This window comes from Salmo salar, chromosome ssa10 (assembly GCF_905237065.1).
Source record: "Salmo salar chromosome ssa10, Ssal_v3.1, whole genome shotgun sequence".
Lineage (NCBI taxonomy): Eukaryota > Metazoa > Chordata > Actinopteri > Salmoniformes > Salmonidae > Salmo > Salmo salar.
The window spans coordinates 77704185-77726667 of NC_059451.1; the positions used below are offsets into that span (position 1 = coordinate 77704185).

A 22483-nucleotide genomic window follows, 5' to 3' on the forward strand; every position below is an offset into this window, starting at 1 on the left:
TGGGGTAACATCTCACAGCAAGAACTGGCAAATCTGGTGCAGTCCATGAGGAGGAAATGCACTGCAGTGCTTAATGCAGCTAGTGGCCACACCAGATACTGACTGTTACTTTTGATTTTGACCCCCCCTTTGTTCAGGGACAAATTATTCCATTATTGTTAGTCACATGTCTGTGGATCTTGTTCAGTTTATGTCTCAGTTGTTGAATCTTGTTCTGTTCATACAAATATTTACACATGTTAAGTTTGCTGAAAATAAGTACATCACTGGGGCCGAACTCCCTGCCAACCAGGACCTCTATGCCAGACGGTGTCAGAAGAAGGCCCTAAAAATTGTCAAAGACTCCAGCCACCCAAGTCATAGACTGTTTTCTCTGCTACCGCACTGCAAGTGTTACCGGAGCGCCAAGTCTGGGACCAAAAGGGACCCACAAGCCATAATACTCTTGAACAGCTAATCAAATGGCCACCTAGACTATTTGCATTGTCCCCCCCCACACTTCTACGCTGCTGCTACTCTCTGTTATTATCTATGCATAGTCACTTTAATAACTCTACCTGCATGTACGTATTACCTCAATTAACTTGACACCGGTGCCCCTGCACATTGACTCTGTACCGGTACCCCCTGTATATAGCTACGCTATTGTTATTTACTGCTGCTCTTTAATTATTTGTTATTTTCTTAAAATTGAATTGTTGGTTAAGGGCTTGTAAGTAAGCATTTCACTGTAAGGTCTACAGCTGTTGTATTCGGCGCATGTGACAAATAAAATGTGATTTGATTTGATTTGATTAGTGCGTATATTAATGGTGACATGTGCAACACCATTGCCCGCCCCTCCATATTTTATTAAAATAATTCAAATAAGCCAACTGGACTTTGCTTTTAAGTATTAGTTTCTAAAGAATTTCTAAATTTAACTGATGACACAGATTTTAACACAAGTATGTCACACCCTGATCTGTTTCACCTGTCTTTGTGTTGTCTCCACCCCCTTCCAGGTGTCGCCCATCTTCCCCATTATCCCCTGTGCATTTATACCTGTGCTCTCTGTTTGTCTGTCGCCAGTTCATCTTGTCTCGTCAAGGCTACCAGCGTGTTTTTCGTACTCCTGTGTTCTTGAGCCCCTGTTTTATAGTTATGCCTGCCACTCTGTACCTTACGGACTCTGCCTTGGACTACCGACCTCTGCCTGCCCTTGACCTGTCGTTTGCCTGCCACCTGTTTTATAATAAACGTCTGTTATTCGAACTGTCTGCATCTGGGTCTTATCCTGAGTCGTGACAACTTGTGTGAAACACTATGCCATAATCTTCTACCAGGGTAACTGGCACCTCCGGGAGCAGTTTCCCCGGGAACTTAAAACAAATGCCTCTTTTCTAAAAAAGTGTAGACTGTAGCCGTTTATTTCCCTTTATAGTTTATTTGCCTAAACATGACCTTCATCCACGTAATTTTTTTTAGCCAAAGTTGCTTTTTTTGTGTCAGCAATTAGACATTGTTCTCAGTACCCATTTATTTATTTTTTGTCATTTACCAAATTGTATTTAAAATTTCCCCATTTTTTTTAAATAAAGATAAAATACTGCCAAATAGAGTCAGAAATAAAAAAGTATTGTGATATTATATTTTGGCAATGTCGCCCAGTCCTAGTTATAACTATATATGGACGATACCCTAATTAGATAGTCTAAAATCGTTTTACATGATGCTATGTTTCAAAGTTTGGCAACTTCGGAAATAATATGGCACATCAATATTGGCAGAGCATTGCAGTAATGTTTTCAGAGCCACTTCCATTGTCATGGAAGTATGTTCTTAGAACATTATTGGAACATCATGTCATAACATTACAGAATAACTTCATTAGCTTCTCGCAAAATTATTTAGTGTAGAGGTGAATAAACTGTAAGTTATAAAAGCAAAGAGAGTCGCACACTCCATATGTATAACCTCCCAGTAATTTAACATTTCGCCATCACTGTGCCTTCTTCACACTATAACAACTTCATGAGAGTCTAGTGGGAATGTTCTCTTCATGTTGTTTTAGGTATTTATAATGACTTCTCCATTAACAGCTGCACTAAGTTTCTTTTAGTTTTTTGACCAAATTTGTATTTATTTGTAATTTTTTCATTGGGGGGTTAAATGTTTATCATTTCATATTCCGTTCATATATTTTCAATTCATTATTTTACACATTGTACCTATGGGCTGCCACTCAAGAAGAAACATTTTAAAGAAAAAAACATTACAAAAGGTACATAACTACAAAGTATCGGTACATAACTACAAAATATTTTAGAGTTTAAGTAATAATACATTCTGTATATACAGGAAAAGAAAAGAAAAAATAAATGATGGCCAATTTCATAGTAAAACATTTCCTTGGTGTGTGAACAAATGTGAACAAATGTAAAATATATACATTGATGGTTCGGATTATGGGATGCTAAGGTTATGTTTTTCCATATTCTTTTCCAGTTAAAGGGTTATTCAGATTCACTTAGTTCCGTAGACCATACTTTTGTATTGGCTACATCTGAATATGAGCTTTCCAAAAGTTGTTTATATACTATAGAGATTTGTCCTTTTGGTAGCCCAGATCATTTATTTATAAATCCCATCATTGGATGGTTCGGTATTTGGGTTTCCCGAGATACTCCATAGGCCACCATAGCTGACCGAAGTTGTAAATATAGAAAGAAGGAGATGCCTGGAAATGTGTATGTGTTTTTCAAATCTTGGACTGTTCTCAAACCATTATGTGCCAAATAGAAATTGTATGAGCAACGATAGGAATAAAGCGTAGTTTACATTGTTTAAGGGATATATCAGTGAACCAATTTAGGATGGGGCGAAATGTCAGTGCCTGGAAATACAATTTAAAGTTTGGTACGTATAGTCCTCCTACGTCTTTCCCTCTTTGTAAATTTGTAAATGTTTTATTTTTATCCTGGATCGCTTACCTTGCCATATACATTTTGAAACCACACTATGAATTGTATCCCAATAGCCAGAAGGGGAGACATGGGAAGCATTGACCTACAGAAATTCAGCCGTGGCAATATATTCATTTTGACAATAGATATTCTGCCAGTGAAAGCAATTGGGATGTTAATCTATCTACTGTGGTTGGATTGAATTGATTTGAGCATTCTGTTAAAGTTTCTGGCAATTGTTTTATGACAGGCAGGAAATATATCTACTTCCAAATATTTAAAATTCGAATGATTGGGGCAGATTTTTCAGAACCTATTCAATTGAATCCAGACATAATTGCTGAAGTTTGTTCAGGGATGTTTTTGGAACATCATGTCATAATATCACACTATAACTTTATGAGATCATTGTAGGAATATTCCCTGCTTGTTGTTTTGAATAACATTTCCATCAAAATCAGCAGAACGTTCCGGTAATATTTCCACACAACCACTATTTCATCCACATTTTGTTGCACCAGTAAGTTCTGAGAACATTACCGCAATGTTGTGTTATTATATTCCCTGGCAACCTAATGTGAACCTTAGGGGAATCTTCTGTGGTAGTTTTAACAGATGTTGTGCAGAACAATTTAGTGAATGTTAGGAGCACATTCCAATAATATTTAATTTGAAACATTTTCTTATAAAAAATATTAGATGATAAAAAATGTTTGTGGGATGTTATCATCCTAATGTTAGCTAGAACTTAATAAGAATGTTATTTAATGTCCTGGGAATGTTCCCAGTTTGCTGGGTAGTCCTCTCTCTACAGTATCAAACACTTGATGATGAGGCAGAGACCAAGGAACATGATGACACACAGACAGGAGAAGTGAAGTGACAGGATGACTAGTATATCCCCTAGCAGGCTGTTGTCCCTGGGTCGGGGCATGGGAGGGAGCGGTGGCATCTGGGGCATCTCGCAGTAGACCCCCGTCCAGCCCTGGTAGCACTGGCAGGTAAACTTGTGCTTCATGTCCAGGATGTCGTGGTTGTTAAGATGGCCGCTCACGTGGAAGTGGGGCCCCCGGTGGCCCAGGTTGCGGCGAATGTGGAAGAAGCGGGGGTTGAGGTGGAGGTAGGCCCCTGAGTCGAGGCTCTTCCTCACACACTTGCCGTTCTTCTTGCACAGGGCTTTGCTGCACAGCTTGGCGGCTGAGGTGACGTTGATGACATAGTGGCCTAAAGGGCCATCAATATACTTCTTCACGGTCAGGCAGTTTCTCTGGAGGTGCACATAGACAGGCAGAGGCACAAATACAATGTGATGCACAGCATAAATACACAGCATAAGTATAGGTGTCTGTGAAAGTATAGCTAAAAATAGGCCTGCAGTTCACTGGGAATAATAGTTATGTTGAATGAACCTTCCTTATGTCACCCACAGTATGTTCATTTACTTCATGCACTAACTATCCCTTGACTTGCTTCTCTTTTTTTCTCTCCATTTTATTTCTTCTAAAACTGGAATGGAGGGAATCAAGGCTTGAAATGTTCAATCTAATACACAGGATGAGCTTGGTAAAACATATTGGGTCAATTGCAACCAACATGCAGAACTTAAAGTGCAGCTGCAGGTTAGCGCTGGATTTCCTAGAATGCTACTAATGAGAGACTACATGCACCAGCGTGTTAAAACAAACTTGCTTGCAACCGAAAACCGACAAGAATAAACCAGCAGATCAGTTCATCTCCCATTGTTACTGTGTCAAACGAGTTAGATACCAGACAGCTTTGTCTAGGTTCTCAACTCCTGGCCCCAATGAAATAGCAACCAATCACCGGCTGACAAAATGTAATGACCGCCACAGCCCTAATCAGGAACATTGAAAATAGCACGGCTAGTAATTAATCCAAAATAATTATTGTAAGAATATAGATCCAGTGAATTGTAAGAAACTCTAGAGGAGTATAGTGCATTACAGCACAGTAGAGTACAGTACAGTAGAATATATTTCAGTACAGTACAGTACAGTAGAGTACAGTTGAGTACAGTACAGTAGAGTACCATACTGTACTGTACTTTACTGTACTCCACTGTACTGTACTGAACTATACTCTACTTTCCTGTACTGTACTGTACTGAACTTTACTCTACTCGAGTTTAGTGTACAGTAGAGTACAGTAAAGTACAATACAGTACATTATAGACTTCTATGGTTGGATCACATTAGAATATCAATTGTGATTTGATACCTTGATAAGACTATCATTTTATGAACATGATTAGTTGAAATCACGTGTTTCCAGGCAGGAAAAAAACGGTGCCCCACTCAGATCCGGGATTAATAAATAAAAACAATCATATCGCACACAGTTTTCTGTGTAATTTCTTTACCTGAGTTCGAGCATATTCTGAGGAGCCCCAAAGTACCACTCCTGACGCCCCAAGAGCTGCACTCTCTCCGATAGTGTGCACCAGGTCACTCTAGGAGAGACATAAGAAAAGATGTAACACTGCAAACACAGTCTCCCCTTCAGGTCAAAGTGAGGTGAATACTTGACCTGTTCCAGTGATCAATGTTGACTGGTACACTCTCATGTTTTACCCCCTGAAACTCAAAATAGAGATCATGGCCCAATCCAGAATAAGCCCTATATCACCTCTCTATATGTACTTTAATACACCTGAAAGGTTAAAATACTGTAGGTAAGCAATATTCCATCCAGGCAATCAGAGGGCAAGGTAGAAATGCTGTAACTATCCAGTTATTTCAGATCTACTCAAATGCCTATAGGGGTTAAGGGCTAGGGGATGTTTCTGGATTGAGCCCATGTGTTGTAAATCAATGAAAGGTCCTGTGAGATTTCATAACTGAGACTAAGCATTCCACTCATCACTCTGTGACAGTTCCAGAAGCTTCTCGGAGATTAATAGCTTTTTATCCACCACAATGACTAGGGGGCAGAACATGGCGGGAGACAAGACAAGTGACTTAACAGAAAAATGCAGAGGTTAGGTAGTTTATCACAATGACTGAAAGGAAATAAAAACCTTGCACAAATTATAAAAAGCGCTAACTTATGTGTTAAAAAGCGCAAAAGAATGTGTTGGAATATTTATCACTGTCCCAACTATTATTTTCACTCTTGAACCAACAGCAACAGCAACAGCAGTTATCAGTTGCCCAACATCACCATCTATTAGTAATCCTTCTCACCTCTGAGAGGACCGTGAAGGTGTAGGCATAGAAGGGTCTAGAGTACACAAACACAGGCAGCGTGAAGTCGGTGCGTGCGATGGAGGCAATTCTCATGGCCTCTTTGACGCGGTAGTGGACAAACTTGACGGTGTTGGCCGAGGACTTGAGTTCGTAGTCTAGGTACACGGAGGGGTAGAGAGCTGTGCTCTCCCTCCAAAGCCACATGAGATGGTCATTACGGACATGCTCCACATTGGGGCATTCACCTGTGTAGCGATGCGGGTGCGTCTTGTAGCCATAGTTGTAGCAGTCGGGGAACAAGTAGAAGCCCCAGAGGCCGTCAGGTCGTCGACTTTCGGCCAACAGTAGAGTATTGTTCATAAAGGCCTGTCCGGCCCTCTCAAAGGCCTCCTTGGCCTCATTCTCCACCTTGCTCTCAGGCCAATCTGGATGGAGCTTCCGGATCTGCTCCTTGGACTTGTTGCGGTAGATGTCCTTCGAGCCCCAGTTGCGCACCCACTGGGGCCTCCAGTTCTCCCAGTCAATGACACCCAGGCCTCGGAAGTCCTTGTGAGGGATGAGCTTGTCGATGTCGGCCCTGGCCTTGCTCAGGTGCTTGGACAGGCTCTGGTTCTGGGGCAGGCCCCCGTTGATGGGGTTCCCAGAGCTGGCGTAGTAAGGATAATAGCCCAGGTGGCTATGGTAGAAGATGGTGACATTAGGCCCGCTAAGGGTCTCGTTGAGGTTGGCCACGATGTCAAAGACGCTGAGGTCCAGGTCCACCTTGAAGCGAAGGCGGCAGGACTCTGTGGGGGCGTTCCACACTACGATGAACGGCCGATGAGGGATAAGAGGAGCCTGGGCCTGCTTCATCTGCTCACCACCGGCCCCTTCTCTGACCCCAATCCACAACACTACCACCAGCAGACAGCGGCCAATCAGCGTCATCGCCCTAGACTCTTTGTCGTCCTATCCCAACATGAAAAGGAAAAAGAACAGGATAGAAATCACCACATCTTTTTGCGGAAAAAAGTAAACACATCATGGGCTTCAGTAGGCAGGGATAATCAAGGCTAGAGAGGACATGTGAGTGAGGGTCAATGAGCTGCACTGCTCTAGATTGCACACACTGTACAATGGTCCTCTATTCTTCTCAGAGAAAGGTGCCATTTGACTGGATGTGCTCCTGTCAAGATCTATCAAGTCTGCCGGGCTTAGTTTGTCATATTTCCCTAACAAAGACGTTTTGAGTTGGCCTTCGTTAATGTGACCACGATGTAGATATTTACAAATCAGAGTGGGCCTTAATTAGAACTGTTGTGTCTGTTGTTTTGACAATGATTCCCATCCATCACCAGGCATGCACAGCAACACACACACACACACACACACACACACACACACACACACACACACACACACACACACACACACACACACACACACACACACACACACACACACACACACACACACACACACACACACACGCTCACTCTTTTCAGGATAACTCTTTCCAGCTTCTTGTGTAAGACTGTGTGTGGAATTGCAATTAGTGCCTTTTTTTCCGAGTCCAGGGAGAGAAACCATGACCCCACTCTCAGAATACATGGCCACTGACGTTGTCTTCAATAGAGACATGGAAAATCGGCCGTAATTTTCATCTACCGCTGATGGGATTGCGATTGCTTCATTTATTTAATAATTCCTTCACTTCTAGGAGAGCATCCTTGTCTGTATACTGTATATGCAATAGGTACATTGTATGGTGTAATGATAATAATCAAGATAGATTTCAGTATCTTTTTGACCAATATCTGATTCTGGGAAGTTTTTTAACCTGTTTAAAACCAGAAAGAACAATATGGTTGTTTTTGTTTTTGTTGTTCTTATTATGCGGGGCCAACAACTGTGCATTCCGTAGAATTCCTGAATATAACATTTACATTTGTAGTTAGAACTGAAGAGGAAAAGGCTTCGACTGCGAGTCCTGTGCCATGCTTTGTCAGTCAAACTGTACAGTAATCCTTGCCCAAGACAAACAGTCCGTGGTGAAGTTTCTCAGGCCGTCCTCAAACCACAACTAGTCACAGTGCCTCCAGGAACACCACTCGCCCTGGCCACTAAAAAGACCCCCCAAAAAACAATGTCTGAGCTCAAACAGACAAAAGACTCCACATTTGATGTCATGTTTTTCCTCAAAAAGACAACTGAACTCAAACCGGAGCCAAGTCTCCTGACTGGGCTGATTGACTCCAGATGAACGTACCAGCGGTGAACTTTAAGAATGGAAGCTAACCCTCTCTCAAACCTTCAATGAGCTGACAAGTAAATGATCCTAATCAGTCAATCTACAAATGTTATATTATAAATGATCCTTTATTAGTGTGATTACTTAGTAATACTGACAGTTGTGTCTTGTGTCATCGCTAGCTTGCAGTTCTTAGAACTGTTCATAGAACTTTCATACTTTGACATATGAACTGTCATTTTGTTAACCATGCATTGTAATTCATCAAACATTTTATTTTCCTTCCCATAAAATGCCGGGAGCAGCTAAAATGAAATAAGTCCCTTGCCGATAGTTCGTGGTAGGAAAAATAAATATATCTTTGGCATTATCATCGTCATGTATGTATGTGCAATTGGCATAAATATGTTGGTCATCAATATACACTGAGTGTACAAAACATCAGGAACACCTTTCCATGATATAGACTGACCAGGTGAATCCAGTTGAAAGCTACAATCCCTTATTTATGTCACTTGTTAAATCCACTTCAGTCAGTGTAGATCAATGGTTCCCAAACTTTTTATAGTCACGTATCCCTTCAAACATTCAACTGCCAGCTGTGTACCCCCTCTAGCACCAGGGTCAGCGCACTCTCAAATGTTTTTTTTTTTGCCATCATCGTAAGCCTGCCACACACACACTATACGACACATTTATTAAACATAAGAATGAGTGTGAGTTTTTGTTACAACCTGGCTCGTGGGAAGTGACAAAAGCTCTTATAGGACCAGGGTACAAATAATAATATAATTATTATCAATAATTCTTCTCTTTATTTAGCCATCTTACATATACAACTTTATTTGTTCATCAAAAATGGTGAATAACTCACCACGGGTTAATGAGAAGGGTATGCTTGAAAGGATGAACATAACTCTACAATGTTGGGTTGTATTGGAGAGAGTCTCAGTCTTAAATCATTTTCCACACACAGTCTGTGCCTGTATTTAGTTTTCATGCTAGTGAGGGCCGAGAATCCACTCTCACATAGGTACGTGGTGGCAAAGGGCATCAGAGTCTTAACGCGATTTGCCAAGACAGGATGCTCTGAGCGCAGCCCAATCCAGAAATCTGTCAGTGGCTTCTAATTAAATAAAATTTTCACAGAACCGCTTGTTGCAATTTCGACGAGACTCTCTTGTTCAGATATCGGTAAGTGGACTGGAGGTATGGCATGAATGGGATAACTAATCCAGTTGTTTGTGTCATCTGTTTCGGGAAAATACCTGCGTAATTGCGCATCCAACTCACTCAGGTGCTTCGCTATATCACATTTGACATTGTCCGTAAGCTTGAGTTCATTTGCACACAAAAAAATAATACAATGATGGAAAGACCTGTGTGTTGCCCTTGTTAATGCAGACAGAGAAGAGCTCCAACTTCTTAATCATAGCCTCAATTTTGTCCCGCATATTGAATATAGTTGCGGAGAGTCCCTGTAATCCTAGATTCAGATCATTCAGGCGAGAAAAAACATCACCCAGATAGGTCAGTCATGCAAGAGGTCTGACAAGTGAAAATTATGGTCAGTAAAGAAAACTTTAAGCTCGTCTCTCAATTTTAAAAAAACGTGTCAATACTTTAACCAGCACACTTCTGTATGTTGTAAAAGCGTTACATGGTCGCTGCCGATATCATTGCATAGTGCAGAAAATACACGAGAGTTCAGGGGCCTTTCTTTAACAAAGTTAACCATTTTCACTGTAGTATCCAAAACATCTTTCAAGCTGTCAGGCATTCCTTTGGCAACAAGAGCCTCTTGGTGGATGCTGCGGTGTACCCAAGTGGTGTCAGAAGCAACTGCTTGCACACACTTTACCACTCCACTATGTCTCCATGTCATGGCTTTTGCGCCATCAGTAGAGATACCAACACATCTTGACCACCAAAGTCCATTTGAAGTCACAAAGCTGTCCAGTACTTAAAAAATATCCTCTCCTGTTGTTCTGGTTTCCAGTGGTTTGCAAAAGAGGATGTCTTCCTTAATTGATCCCCCATAAACGTAACGGACATATACCAGTAGCTGTGCCAGGCCCACCATGTCTGTTGACTCATCCAGCTGTAACGCAAATAATTCACTGGCTTGTATGTGAAGCAGTAATTGTTTCTGTAACGCTTGATGTAGTGGGTGTGGAGTCAGGCGCAAGAAACAAGAGTGTTTGCTATCGGGCTTTAATGAATGCACCGTCAAAAGAATATACACCCAAGAACAACAACAGGGTGTAATAAAAAAAAACACAAGGATCCAAAAACACGTACCACTACACGAAACACAGTGAACAACAGAAATAAGCCCGCACACAGAACAGGTGGGGAAACGGGCTTAAATACCCAACTAAACACTAATGAGACACAGGTGAAACCAATAAAGACAAAACCAACAGAAAAGGAAAAAGGGATCGGTGGCAGCTAGTAGGCCGGTGACGACGACCGCCGAGCGCCACCCGAACAGGGAGAGGAGTCACCCTCGGCAGGAATCGTGACAGTTTCAAAACATCTCCTGCCATTTCACAGATGTGTGGTGAAACAGTGTTGTTTGATGAAGGCATTGTCTGTATAGTTTTTTTTGGCCTTTTCCCTCAGCATTGTCTCAGCCATATCCGCGGCAGCAGGAAGGATTAAGTCCTCCACAATAGTTTGGGGCTTGCCTGTCCTAGCCACTCGGTAGCTCACCATATAAGACGCTTCTAGCCCCTTCTTATTAATGGTAACTGTTGCTTTTATACGTCTTACTACTCGAAAGTCGTCTTAATTCTTGCTCAAAAAACTCCTGTAGCTTATTTTTCAAGTTGGCATGTTTTGTTTCTAAATGTCTACGCAAGAGTGAAGGTTTCATCGAGTTGTGAGATAGTACTTTTGCACATATAACACACTGTGGCTGAGGAAAGGCACTACTCCCAATATAAGTGAACCCCAAACCAATGTAGTTCTCATCATATTTGTGCCTCTTCGATGGTCTGTTATTCGGTGCTTTCCCGGGAAAGGGGGCAGTAGCCCTTCGGCTGCATCAGATTCACAACTGTCAGTGTCCATGTTAGCTGGGCTAACAACAATTGTAGAACTACTGATGCTAGCATTGGATGTGCTCGTAGAAGCAGAACAACTTGTGTCGTCGACAGGTGCAGGTGTTTGTCTAAGTAGGTGCAGGTGTTTGTCTAAGTAAGACCCGCGTACATAGAGACACATACCAGCTCTACTGGTAGTACTGCTGGTAGTAGCAGTACTACCAGTAGAGCTGGTATGTGTCTCTATGTACGCGGGCCTTACTTTTTTTTAACCATTTATACATTTTCGAGCAAACGGAACGAACAGCAGCTACGTTTGGCTACATACAGACCGTTAGTGGAATTCCTGCGAGAGAGTAGCGGTTAATGTGATTGGATGTTGTCACGTCCTGGCCAGTATAAGGGTTAATTGTTATTGTAGTTTGCTCAGGACGTGGCAGAGGGTATTTGGTTTATGTGGTTCGGGGTGGTGTTTTTTCTAAAAGGGGCATTTGATTTAAGTATTCCCGGGGTTGTTGGGCACTGTTCCTTGTTTACGTATTTCTATGTTGATCTAGTTAGTTGTATGTCTATGTTTGGTTAATTGGGGTGGACTACCAATTGAAGGCAGCTGTGTGGTGTTGCCTTTGATTGGAAGTCCTATATTAGTTGGGTGTGTTTGTTTGTGTAATTGTGGGAGATTGTTTCTTGTTTTGCCGAGTGAGCCTTTCAAGACTGTTTCGTTGTTCGTAAGTTCGTTTCGTTGTTTTGGTGTTCACTTAGTTTGTAAATAAATACACAAGATGAGCATCAACAATCCTGCTGCGTTTTGGTCCTCCATTACCAACGACAACCGTGACATGTTAATTATTTGACTAGGTTACCTGTATTTGACATTGTGTTGTTATTTCGCTGAACACTAGATGGTTTAATTTTATTTTTGGCAGTGAAACGAGGCTACTCAGGTGAGAAAAATACCTCACCCAAATCTATAGCCCCGTTGGAAAATATAAATGGATTGTTTGAAAATCTGAAGAAAAAAAACAAAAGCCTTGAGACAGTTGACACATGGATTGTGTGTGTACCAAAATTGGAGTCAACATGGGCCAGCATCCCTGTGGAACGCTTTCAACACCATGCCCTGATGAATTGATGCTGTTCTGATTGCAAAAGGGGGTGCAACTCAATATTAGGAAGTTGGTGTCCCTAATGTTTTGTACACTCAGAGTATGTTGGTCTATATAACTATGGAGACCCAGTTCATATGTGTTTACAGTTCTCTTTAATCACATTGGTACTATTTTCACAACTATGTGGTACATTTTCTAAACTCGGTACAAAAATTCCAAACTGGTAACACTTGTAACACAACCAGTCTTACAATCAAAAACTTTCATTGTTCATTCATTTTGTTTGTAGACATATTTCACCACACAACCATTGATCCAAAATATAATGAGTACATTGGTTTAATCACCAAAATACAACATAATGATATCTTCTCAATTTAGCTCTTTTAACCCTTTACACTCATACAAATGTACGGGTTGAAAATTGAAGATTTGGGCACTGATAAGCACTTAAATTGGAACGCAGTGGCTGTATAGCAACATGCTATACATGATGTCAGATCTCAAGCTTTGCACTTCACGCGACAAGAAGTTGCCAACATCCCTCCCACTAAGTGGGCAACTTTTGCTAATGCTTTGTTGTCTGAGTGAGGGAAATGTACTACTGTTGAGGATTATAATTAATACTGCTTTGATGACATACTATCAAGCCAAACACCTGTGAGTCCAAATGTGCACTTCACATTTCCACATCATAAAACTCATGTCATAAACAGTGTCAACATTTTTGAATAAGCCCATATTTGTCTATTGTGAAGAAAATTCGCAGCACAACATGCACTTGAATGCACTCATGACTTCTTTCTATGCTCACCAAAATTACTATCTGTTTCTCTGAATGACTTTGAGAAAGCCTAACATTGTAAGATATACAGTATTGTGGCAAAAGAACAAGCTTTCAAATGATGCCCAAATTGCGGGGATTCAGGATTGCGTTCCAAACAAAATAACTACAAGTGTGCTTGCTCTAGTTCCTCAACGACACAGCTAGGAGAGCTCAAAAAAGCACCTTATAGTTGAATACTCTTCTTTGTCATAAAAGTGCATTGAAATTACTTAGGAACTGTGCTTACTTTGGAGAGCTGTGCGGCCACTTGGAGACAGAAGTTAGTCCTGACTCAAACCCTTGTGATTTTGTTGTCTTGCACCTACCCCATATTTTCCAGGAATATCCTTTTCATGTTGCTGGATGTATCCAGAGTATTTTCATATTTTGTTATCAAAAAATGTGGCTAAAAGTACAGTAATTGTAAAATTCACATAAAATCAATCATATAATATTTGGATTCAGTTTTGTGTCAGGTGAATTACAGTACATTGCACTGCTTTCACAATAGGCTACACACTTGCACTACCTTTCAAGAAAATCTAATTTCCATAATTTCTATCCCATGTGTGACCAAAGGTATGTTCATTGAAGACATCTTTCATAATTATTGATGCAAAATATAAATGTATTGTTCAGATATAATTGTACTGTAATCAAATTAAATAAATGAAAGATACATAACATTTAGCAGGCACTAGTTTGCATCAAGCCTGTCTTGAGCATTTGGCCAGAGGTTCTCATCCACACAGTAAATGTCCTCATTGTTCATGCACCTGGAGAAAATCTTTTGGCATGGCGAATCCTACTGACATACAGTAGGTCTGGATTGATGTCATTGCATGCCTCATCCATGTCCTGAAGGAGGTTGGCATGCTCAAGGGGATGGCATCCATACACCTTCCACCTGTATTATAATCATGTATTGTATTTTACAGTATTGTATTAAACGTATGTCTTGTAGTGGTCTTGTGTGGCTCAGTTAGTTAGAGCATGGTACTAGCAACACCAGAGTTGTGTGGTTGATTCCCACTGGGGTTACATACAGTATGAAAATACGTGGACTCACTGTTGTCACTTTGGATAAAAGCGCCTGCTATGTAAATGGAATATACTACTGTTTTACAGTACTGTTTGGCCAATGCCGTTTTAATAAAGCAGTATAAAAAAAACATCAACAAAAAGACCCCAGCAACTTCATTTTGGATACATGTTTACTGTTTAGGGGATGCATTTGTTACATACAGATACATCTCTGTTTTTTGTCAATATCTGTTTTTTGTAGTAAAAGTAAAATCATAATAGTACATATCATAATGTATATGTTCATACTACACAAACATACATTTTAATTATGTCGTTCTCAAGATCTGTACTAGACAAACCAGTTTAAAATCTATAGGTTTACCAAACGGTTAAGTGATTATCAATTAAGAGCTGTCGGATTAAGTAATAGTTCAATGAATTTTAACAAATGAGAAGACAATCAAATTAAAAGTAATGTGAGCATTGCATTGTGAAAAGCAATTGCTTATTTGAACATGTATTGCAATGTGAAACATGTATTTCTAGATGAAACACTAACTTTGGTGATAAAGGGAATGTATCATTTTGTGAGTTGTCAATTGAAAATGTGGTTAAAGTTTTTGAAACAACTGTCTTTTTGATGATCTCTTTTGAGTTTTGTACTAAGCTTTGTGAAAATGTACCACATACATGTGAAAATTTGCACCAAAGCCATTGGAAAAAACTCTAATTTACAGGCTGTTCATGTAATTTGGAAAGTATGAGACCAACCTTGGAACTAAACGGCCCATCTTTATGTACCATGGATCTTTTTGTTAATGTCTGAGTGAATGTGCATTTGAGGGAGCTAAGATGGCGTGAGGCTAAATGTTGAAAAGAATGAGTGTGGAAATAAAAGTAAACATGTGGAGACACTAATCTGCTTAGCAGTGCCGGGCAGAACAGATGAGTCAGACTCTTTCTCTGCATCCTTTGTATCCACCGCTACTCAGCATCCAGCGAGATGTGTTTATTGATGCTATCCCTGTGATCTGCACATCATATGGAAGGTCTTTCACTTTTCAAATGTGTGTACGCATGTCTAGCTGTGTCTGTGTCTGTGTATCTATCTGTGCAATCTTGTGTCTGACAACTGTGATGAAACAGATTGGTCTTTGATGAAAGCAGGCTATTATTGGCCTGTCATACTGTAGACTTGATGCACTTGTCACTTTTCCAATTCTTATTAACACTAGAACAAACTGTGCTCCAATAACCCCTCCCTAAATAATTTACACATGCACGCACACATGCACACACACACATACACACCACCACCCATGAACGAATGGGCTGTTCTGAAGCCATGATCATGTTCACATTTAGCTGTCTTCACATCTTGCGGTCTTTCTCTGAACCCTTCAGTTTGGTGAATATAATTTCCATATGTGATGGTGGTTTTATTAATATTCCCTGCCAGTTCATCTACTGTGGCACCATACTTTTGGTTCAACATGTCATCTCTGAGTTTCAATCTTAATGACCCTGCAAGTCTTAAAAATTATCACTATCAGCTACTACTGAGTAAAATATTTCTCTCCTCAATTATATGAATGGCTTTTGAAACTAATTGCTATAGAAGTTAAACAGTTTTATGATAGAAATACATTTGATCTGAGCCCTTAGATCTAATACTATGAGGAAGATTTATGATCTAAAGCAGGGCTGCTCAACCCTCTTCCTGGAAAGCTACCGTCCTGTAGGTTTTCGCTCCAACCCTAATCTAGTGCACCTGATTCTAATAATTAGCTGCTTGATAAGCTGAATAAGGTTAGTTACAACTGGGGTTGGATTGAAAACCTACTGGAGTGTAGCTCTCCAGGAACAAGGTTGGCGAGCCCTGATCTAAAGTCTCACATACCTCTTTCAAAGCTCCTACTGATCTAGTCTTGTCCCATTGATCCTGAGGAACCAGTCCAGGTCTTCTTGAAACGATAAGGGTTCAACAATGCTTTCTTCTCTCCTATATGCCCCTCTAACTGGGTTTTTGGGGACCAGCAGTGCCCTTTACTTTGGATCTCCCCTGGGACCCTTGGTGTCTGTGGGGCCAGCGATGCCCCTTTTTTGTTGGCTTGGCTCCTCCTCACTGACCTGACTAACTCAGGCAGTGGAGATGGGTGCACCGCTCTTGCCAGAGAGGGAACCCGTCTCTGCCAGTCACTCTCACTCTACTATCTCTTCTCAAATGGAGGATTTCCACAGAAGAGTGTTACCTTTAAAACATGAAAACAGATCACATGTATAATGGACTTTATTAAGTAGACCATGGCCAAAGTTCAATAGAAATCTGTCACATTGAAACAAAGCAATTTTTCCCACTGTCAAATACAATCACAGAAGGGTTTTGGGTACTCTTCAGTGGTGTAAAGTACTTAATTAAAAATACTAATAAGTATGAGTTAAGTAGTTTTTTGGGGTATCTGTACATTACTTTACTACTTATATTTTTGACTACATTTACTTTTACTTCACTACATTCCTAAAGAAAATAATGTACTTTTTACTCCCATACACTTCCCTGACACACAAAAGTTACATTTTGAATGCTTAGCGGGACAGAAATATTGTCCAATTCACACCCTTTTCCCTGGTCATCCCTACTGCCTCTAATCTGGCAAACTAACTAAACACAAATGCTTCCTTTGTAAATGATGTCAGAGTGTTGGATTGTGCCATGGCTATCCGTAAATAAAATAAAAACAAGAAAATAGTGCTGTTTGCTTTATATAAATAATTTGAAATGATTTATATTTTTACTTTCGATACTTAACTATATTTGAGTAATTACATTCTAATACTTAAGTATATGTAAAACAAAATACTTTTAGACTTTTACTCAAGTTGTATTTTAATGGATGACTTTCACTTTTACTTGAGTCATTTTCTATTGAGGTATCTTTACTTTTACTCAAGTATGACAATTGGGTACTTTTTCCACCACTGGTACTGTTAAAAGTCACAACTACATCTACGAGGTGGCTAAGGTGCATATGGATAAGATGTAACATGGAGTTTCATATTTGACCGACTGGCTCAAATCGGTCTTATGTAGCAAAAATTCAAATTGTGTTTTTTACGTTGGATAAAAGTAGCGATTCAGAGCTACAAAATGGTATATCATACACTACAGTTAAGGAACAATGGGAAAGTCATTTTGCTTTGAAAGTTAAATTTGTATACTCACTTTTGACAAAATTGCCTTTCAATGTTTTGGTACTACTATTGGAGAGCCCTCTTTGTCTACACCCAATCAGCATCGTTCACACCCTCTTAAGCTTTAGCCCCACCCATCTCTTTAAGGGTTGATCCGAATGTACTAACAACAGCAGTCAAGCACCCAAGCTAATTGCTAGCTACTTCCAGACATCTAAATGAGAGAGAACAGCTCACTGAACATGACTTGCCCTAGTAGAGCTGGTTAGGCTGTTATGTTATCCAGAGCGTTGGTGACTGCAACTATGCTGTCAGATTGTCCGTTCGTAAATTCAGAGCGTTTCGCGTTCATAGTACACAGCGGACACTCTGGTCGATGAGTATACTGATGTTTACTGCCACCGGCCATATTCAACGGGTATTGAACGTTCTTAAATTGGTCAGTTATTCCGCACTCTCTGGCACACTCAGACGAGAGTGTTCTGAAATCGGAGTATGTCACGTCCTGACCGTAGAAAGACGTAATTTTCTATAGTAGAATATGGCAGGGCATGACAGGGGGTGTTTGGGTTGTTTTATGTTTTCTATTTCTATGTTGGGATTGTTTGGGGTTGATCTCTAATTGGAGGCAGCTGATCCTCATTGCCTCTGATTAGAGATCATATTTAAGTAGGGGTTTTTCTCATGGTTGTTTGTGGGTTATTATCTTTTGTTGTCCTCTCTGCGTCACGGTTCGTTGTTTTTGTATATATAAGTGTATTGCATTCAGTTTCACTTTTAATAAATATGTGGAACTACGAACACGCTGGTCCGCTCCTTCTAACAGCCGTGACAGAGTAGATGGCCAGACTGAATTTACGAACGCACAAGAAATGGTTACTTGCATAGTAGAGTATTTTGTTAAGACATGTACAGTGAGGGAAAAAAGTATTTGATCCCCTGCTGATTTTGTGCATTTGCCCACTGACAAAGAAATGATCAGTCTATAATTTTAATGGTAGGTTTATTTGAACAGTGAGAGACAGAATAACAACAAACAAATCCAGAAAAAACGCATGTCAAAAATGTTAAAATTGATTTGCATTTTAATGAGGGAAATAAGTATTTCGCCCCCTCTCAATCAGAAAGATTTGTGGCTCCCAGGTGTCTTTTATACAGGTAATGAGCTGAGATCAGGAGCACACTCTTAAAGGGAGTGCTCCTAATCTCAGTTTGTTACCTGTATAAAAGACACCTGTCCACAGAAGCAATCAATCAATCAGATTCCAAACTCTCCACCATGGCCAAGAACAAAGAGCTCTCCAAGGATGTCAGGGACAAGATTGTAGACCTACACATGGCTGGAATGGGCTACAAGACCATCACCAAGCAGCTTGGTGAGAAGGTGACAACAGTTGGTGCGATTATTCGCAAATGGAAGAAACACTAAAGAACTGTCAATCTCCCTCGGCCTGGGGCTCCATGCAAGATCTCACCTCGTGGAGTTGCAATGATCATGAGAACGGTGAGAAATCAGCCCAGAACTACACGGGAGGATCTTGTCAATGATCTTGTCACGTCCTGACCAGCAGAGGGAGTAATTGTATTAGATTTTGGTCAGGACGTGGCAGAAGGGTATTTGTTTTATGTGGTTCGGGGTGGTGGTTTGTTTAGTAGGGTATTTGATTTATGTATTCCGGGGGTTTTTGGGCACTGTTCTATGTTAGTGTATTTCTATGTTCTGTCTAGTCTTTTGTATTTCTATGTTTTGTTTATTGGGGTTGGACTCTCAATTGGAGGCAGGTGTTTTCTAGTTGCCTCTGATTGAGAGTCCTATATATAGGTGTGTGTTTGTTGAGTACTGTGTGGGAGATTGTTCTGTGTATAGCCTTGTGCCTTACCAGCATGTATATAGTCGTTGTGTTTTTTCTTTGTGTACGTGTTTATTTTTGGTTCTCCTTCACCAAATAAAAGAAGATGAGTGCACATATTCCTGCTGCATTTTAGTCCACTTTATCCAACGACAGCCATTACAGATCTCAAGGCAGCTCGGACTATAGTCACCAAGAAAACAATTGGTAACACACTACGCCGCGAATGACTGAAATCCTGCAGCACCCGCAAGGTCCCCCTGCTCAAGAAAGCACATATACATGCCCATCTGAAGTTTGCCAATGAACATCTGAATGATTCAGAGGACAACTGGGTGAAAGTGTTGTGGTCAGATGAGACCAAAATGGAGCTCTTTGGCATCAACTCAACTCGCCATGTTTGGAGGAGGAGGAATGCTGCCTATGACCCCAAGAACACCATCCCCACCGTCAAACATGGAGGCGGAAATATTATGCTTTGGGGGTGTTTTTCTGCTAAGGGGATAGGACAACTTCACCGCATCAAAGGGACGATGGACGGGGCCATGTACCGTCAAATCTTGGGTGAGAACCTCCTTCCCTCAGCCAGGGCATTGAAAATGGGTCGTGGATGGGTATTCCAGCATGACAATGACCCAAAACACACGGCCAAGGCAACAAAGGAGTGGCTCAAGAAGAAGCACATTAAGGTCCTGGAGTGGCCTAGCCAGTCTCCAGACCTTAATCCCATAGAAAATCTGAAGAGGGAGCTGAAGGTTCGAGTTGCCAAATGTCAGCCTCGAAACCGTAATGACTTGGAGAAGATCTGCAAAGAGGAGTGGGACAAAATCCCTCCTGAGATGTGTGCAAACCTGGTGGCCAACTACAAGAAACGTCTGACCTCTGTGATTGCCAACAAGGGTTTTGCCACCAAGTACTAAGTCATGTTTTGCAGAGGGGTCAAATACTTATTTCCCTCATTAAAATGCTAATCATTTTATAACATTTTTTACATGCGTTTTTCTGGATTTTTTTGTTGTTATTCTGTCTCTCACTGTTCAAATAGCCCTACCATTAAAATTATAGGCTGATCATTTCTTTGTCAGTGGGCAAACATACAAAATCAGCAGGCAATCAAATAGTTTTCTTCCCTCACTGTAGCTAGCTAGCTAGGTAAACAATTAACCATAATACAACTCATGACATTACTACCCTGCATGAATCTGCAATTACAGTGCCCTCCATTAATATTGGTACCATTAATATTGGTACCCTTGAGCAAAACGGGCTGTGAAAAAATGTCTTTGTTTTTCCTCTTGTTCTTTCATTCAAAATATTCACAAAAATCGAACGTTTTATTAAAGTAAAATAATTGAAAGATAAAATATATTATTATCATAAAACAAATCATTTTCTCAAATATATGTGTCCCACATTTATTGGCACCCCTTCAGTCAATACTTAGTGCAACCTCCCTTTGCCAAGATAACAGCTCTGAGTCTTCTCCTGTAATGAGGTTGGAGAACACATGGCAAGGGATCTGAGACCATTCCTCAAAACAGAGTCTCTCCAGATCCTTCAGATTCCGAGGTCCACGCTTGTGGACTCTCCTCTTCAGCTCTTTCCACAGTTTGAGCTTCCTAGCAGAGGCAGCCAGGTTTTTATTTAATATCTGCTGGTACTTGATGGAGTCCATGATACAATGTATTCTAACAAGTTGTCCAGGGCCTTTGGAAGAAAAACAGCCCCACAACATCAAAGATCCACCATCATACTTCTCAGTAGGGATGAGGTACTTTTCTGCATGGCTATCTTTCTGTCTACGCCAAACCCACCTCTGGTGTTTGTTTCCAAAAAGCTCTATTTTGGTCTTATCTGACCATAGAACCCGGTCCCATTGAAAGTTCCAGTAATGTTCCAGTAACTATAGGCGCTTGAGTTTGTTGTTTGATGACAGCAAAGGCTTTTTTATGGCAACCCTCCCAAACAACTTGTGGTTATGTAGTTGGCGTCTGATTGTAGTTTTGGAGACTTTCTGACCCCAAGACCCAACTAACGTCTGCAATTCTCCAGCTGTGATCCGTGGAGATCTTTTGGCCACTCAAACCATCCTCCTCACTGGGCGTGGGGTCAATATAGATACACGTCCTTTTCCAGGCCAATTGTTTCCTGATTTGTGCAGCTCAACAACCTTTTGTCGCAGATCATTACTGTATTCTCGGGTCTTTCCCTTAGTTATGGATGTCTATGGGAACTTGACCTGTGTGTCACATCGTATTAATACCCCAGTGAAACAGGAAGTCATGGCTAACCACTTAAGTGTTCCTAATCACTCAGGTTGTCACAGTCTTCTCCTTCATCTGACGATGTTAAAATCACTGTCAGAAAAGGTGGACCAATACGCAGTGGGTTATGTGTTCATCATGATAATTTATTAACCCCCCATCCAGCGAAAAATCATATCTCCATTAGCATAACAATTTTATAATAAAAAAAAACAAAAAAAAAAACAAATTATTTCGTTTTATAGATACCTCTCCTGAATCGAACCACGTTGTCCGATTTCAAAAAGGCTTTACAGCAAAAGCAAAACATTAGATTATGTTAGAGGAGTATATCGTAAAAGTAGCCACATAGCCATTTTCCGACCAACCACATGCATCACAAATAACCAAAAAACAGCTAAATGCAGCACTAACCTTTGACAATCTTCATCAGATGACACACCTAGGACATCATGTTACACAATACATGCATTCTTTTGTTCGATAAAGTTCATATTTATATATAAAAACAGCATTTTACATCGGTGCGTAATGTTGACTAACTAATTTCCCTCAAATGCATCCGATGAAACAGAGCTACAATTTACTAAATTACTATTCGAAAACATTTTTAAAATGTAATATTGTCATTCTAAGATTTATAGATGAATATCTCTTGAAAGCACCTGTAATGCCAGATTTAAAATGAACTTTAACCTGTTGGGTCTAGGGGGCAGCATTTGCACGTCTGGATAAAAAAAATGTACCCGATTTAATCTGGTTACTAATCCTACCCAGTAACTAGAATA

General features: G+C 40.5%; 1 protein-coding gene across 1 annotated transcript; it reads right to left on the reverse strand.

Annotated features, from left to right (window-relative positions):
- Positions 1–534: 534 nt before the first annotated feature.
- LOC106561028 (hyaluronidase) lies at positions 535–16583 on the reverse strand. Its single transcript, XM_014124585.2, has 4 exons — positions 16290–16583; positions 6149–7099; positions 5326–5415; positions 535–4212 (listed from the first exon to the last, which is right to left on the reverse strand). The coding sequence occupies exons 2-4, from the start codon at positions 7076–7078 to the stop codon at positions 3754–3756; spliced, it is 1479 nt and encodes a 492-aa protein (XP_013980060.1). The 5' UTR covers positions 7079–7099; positions 16290–16583; the 3' UTR covers positions 535–3753.
- Between the last annotated feature and the right edge of the window lie 5900 nt (positions 16584–22483).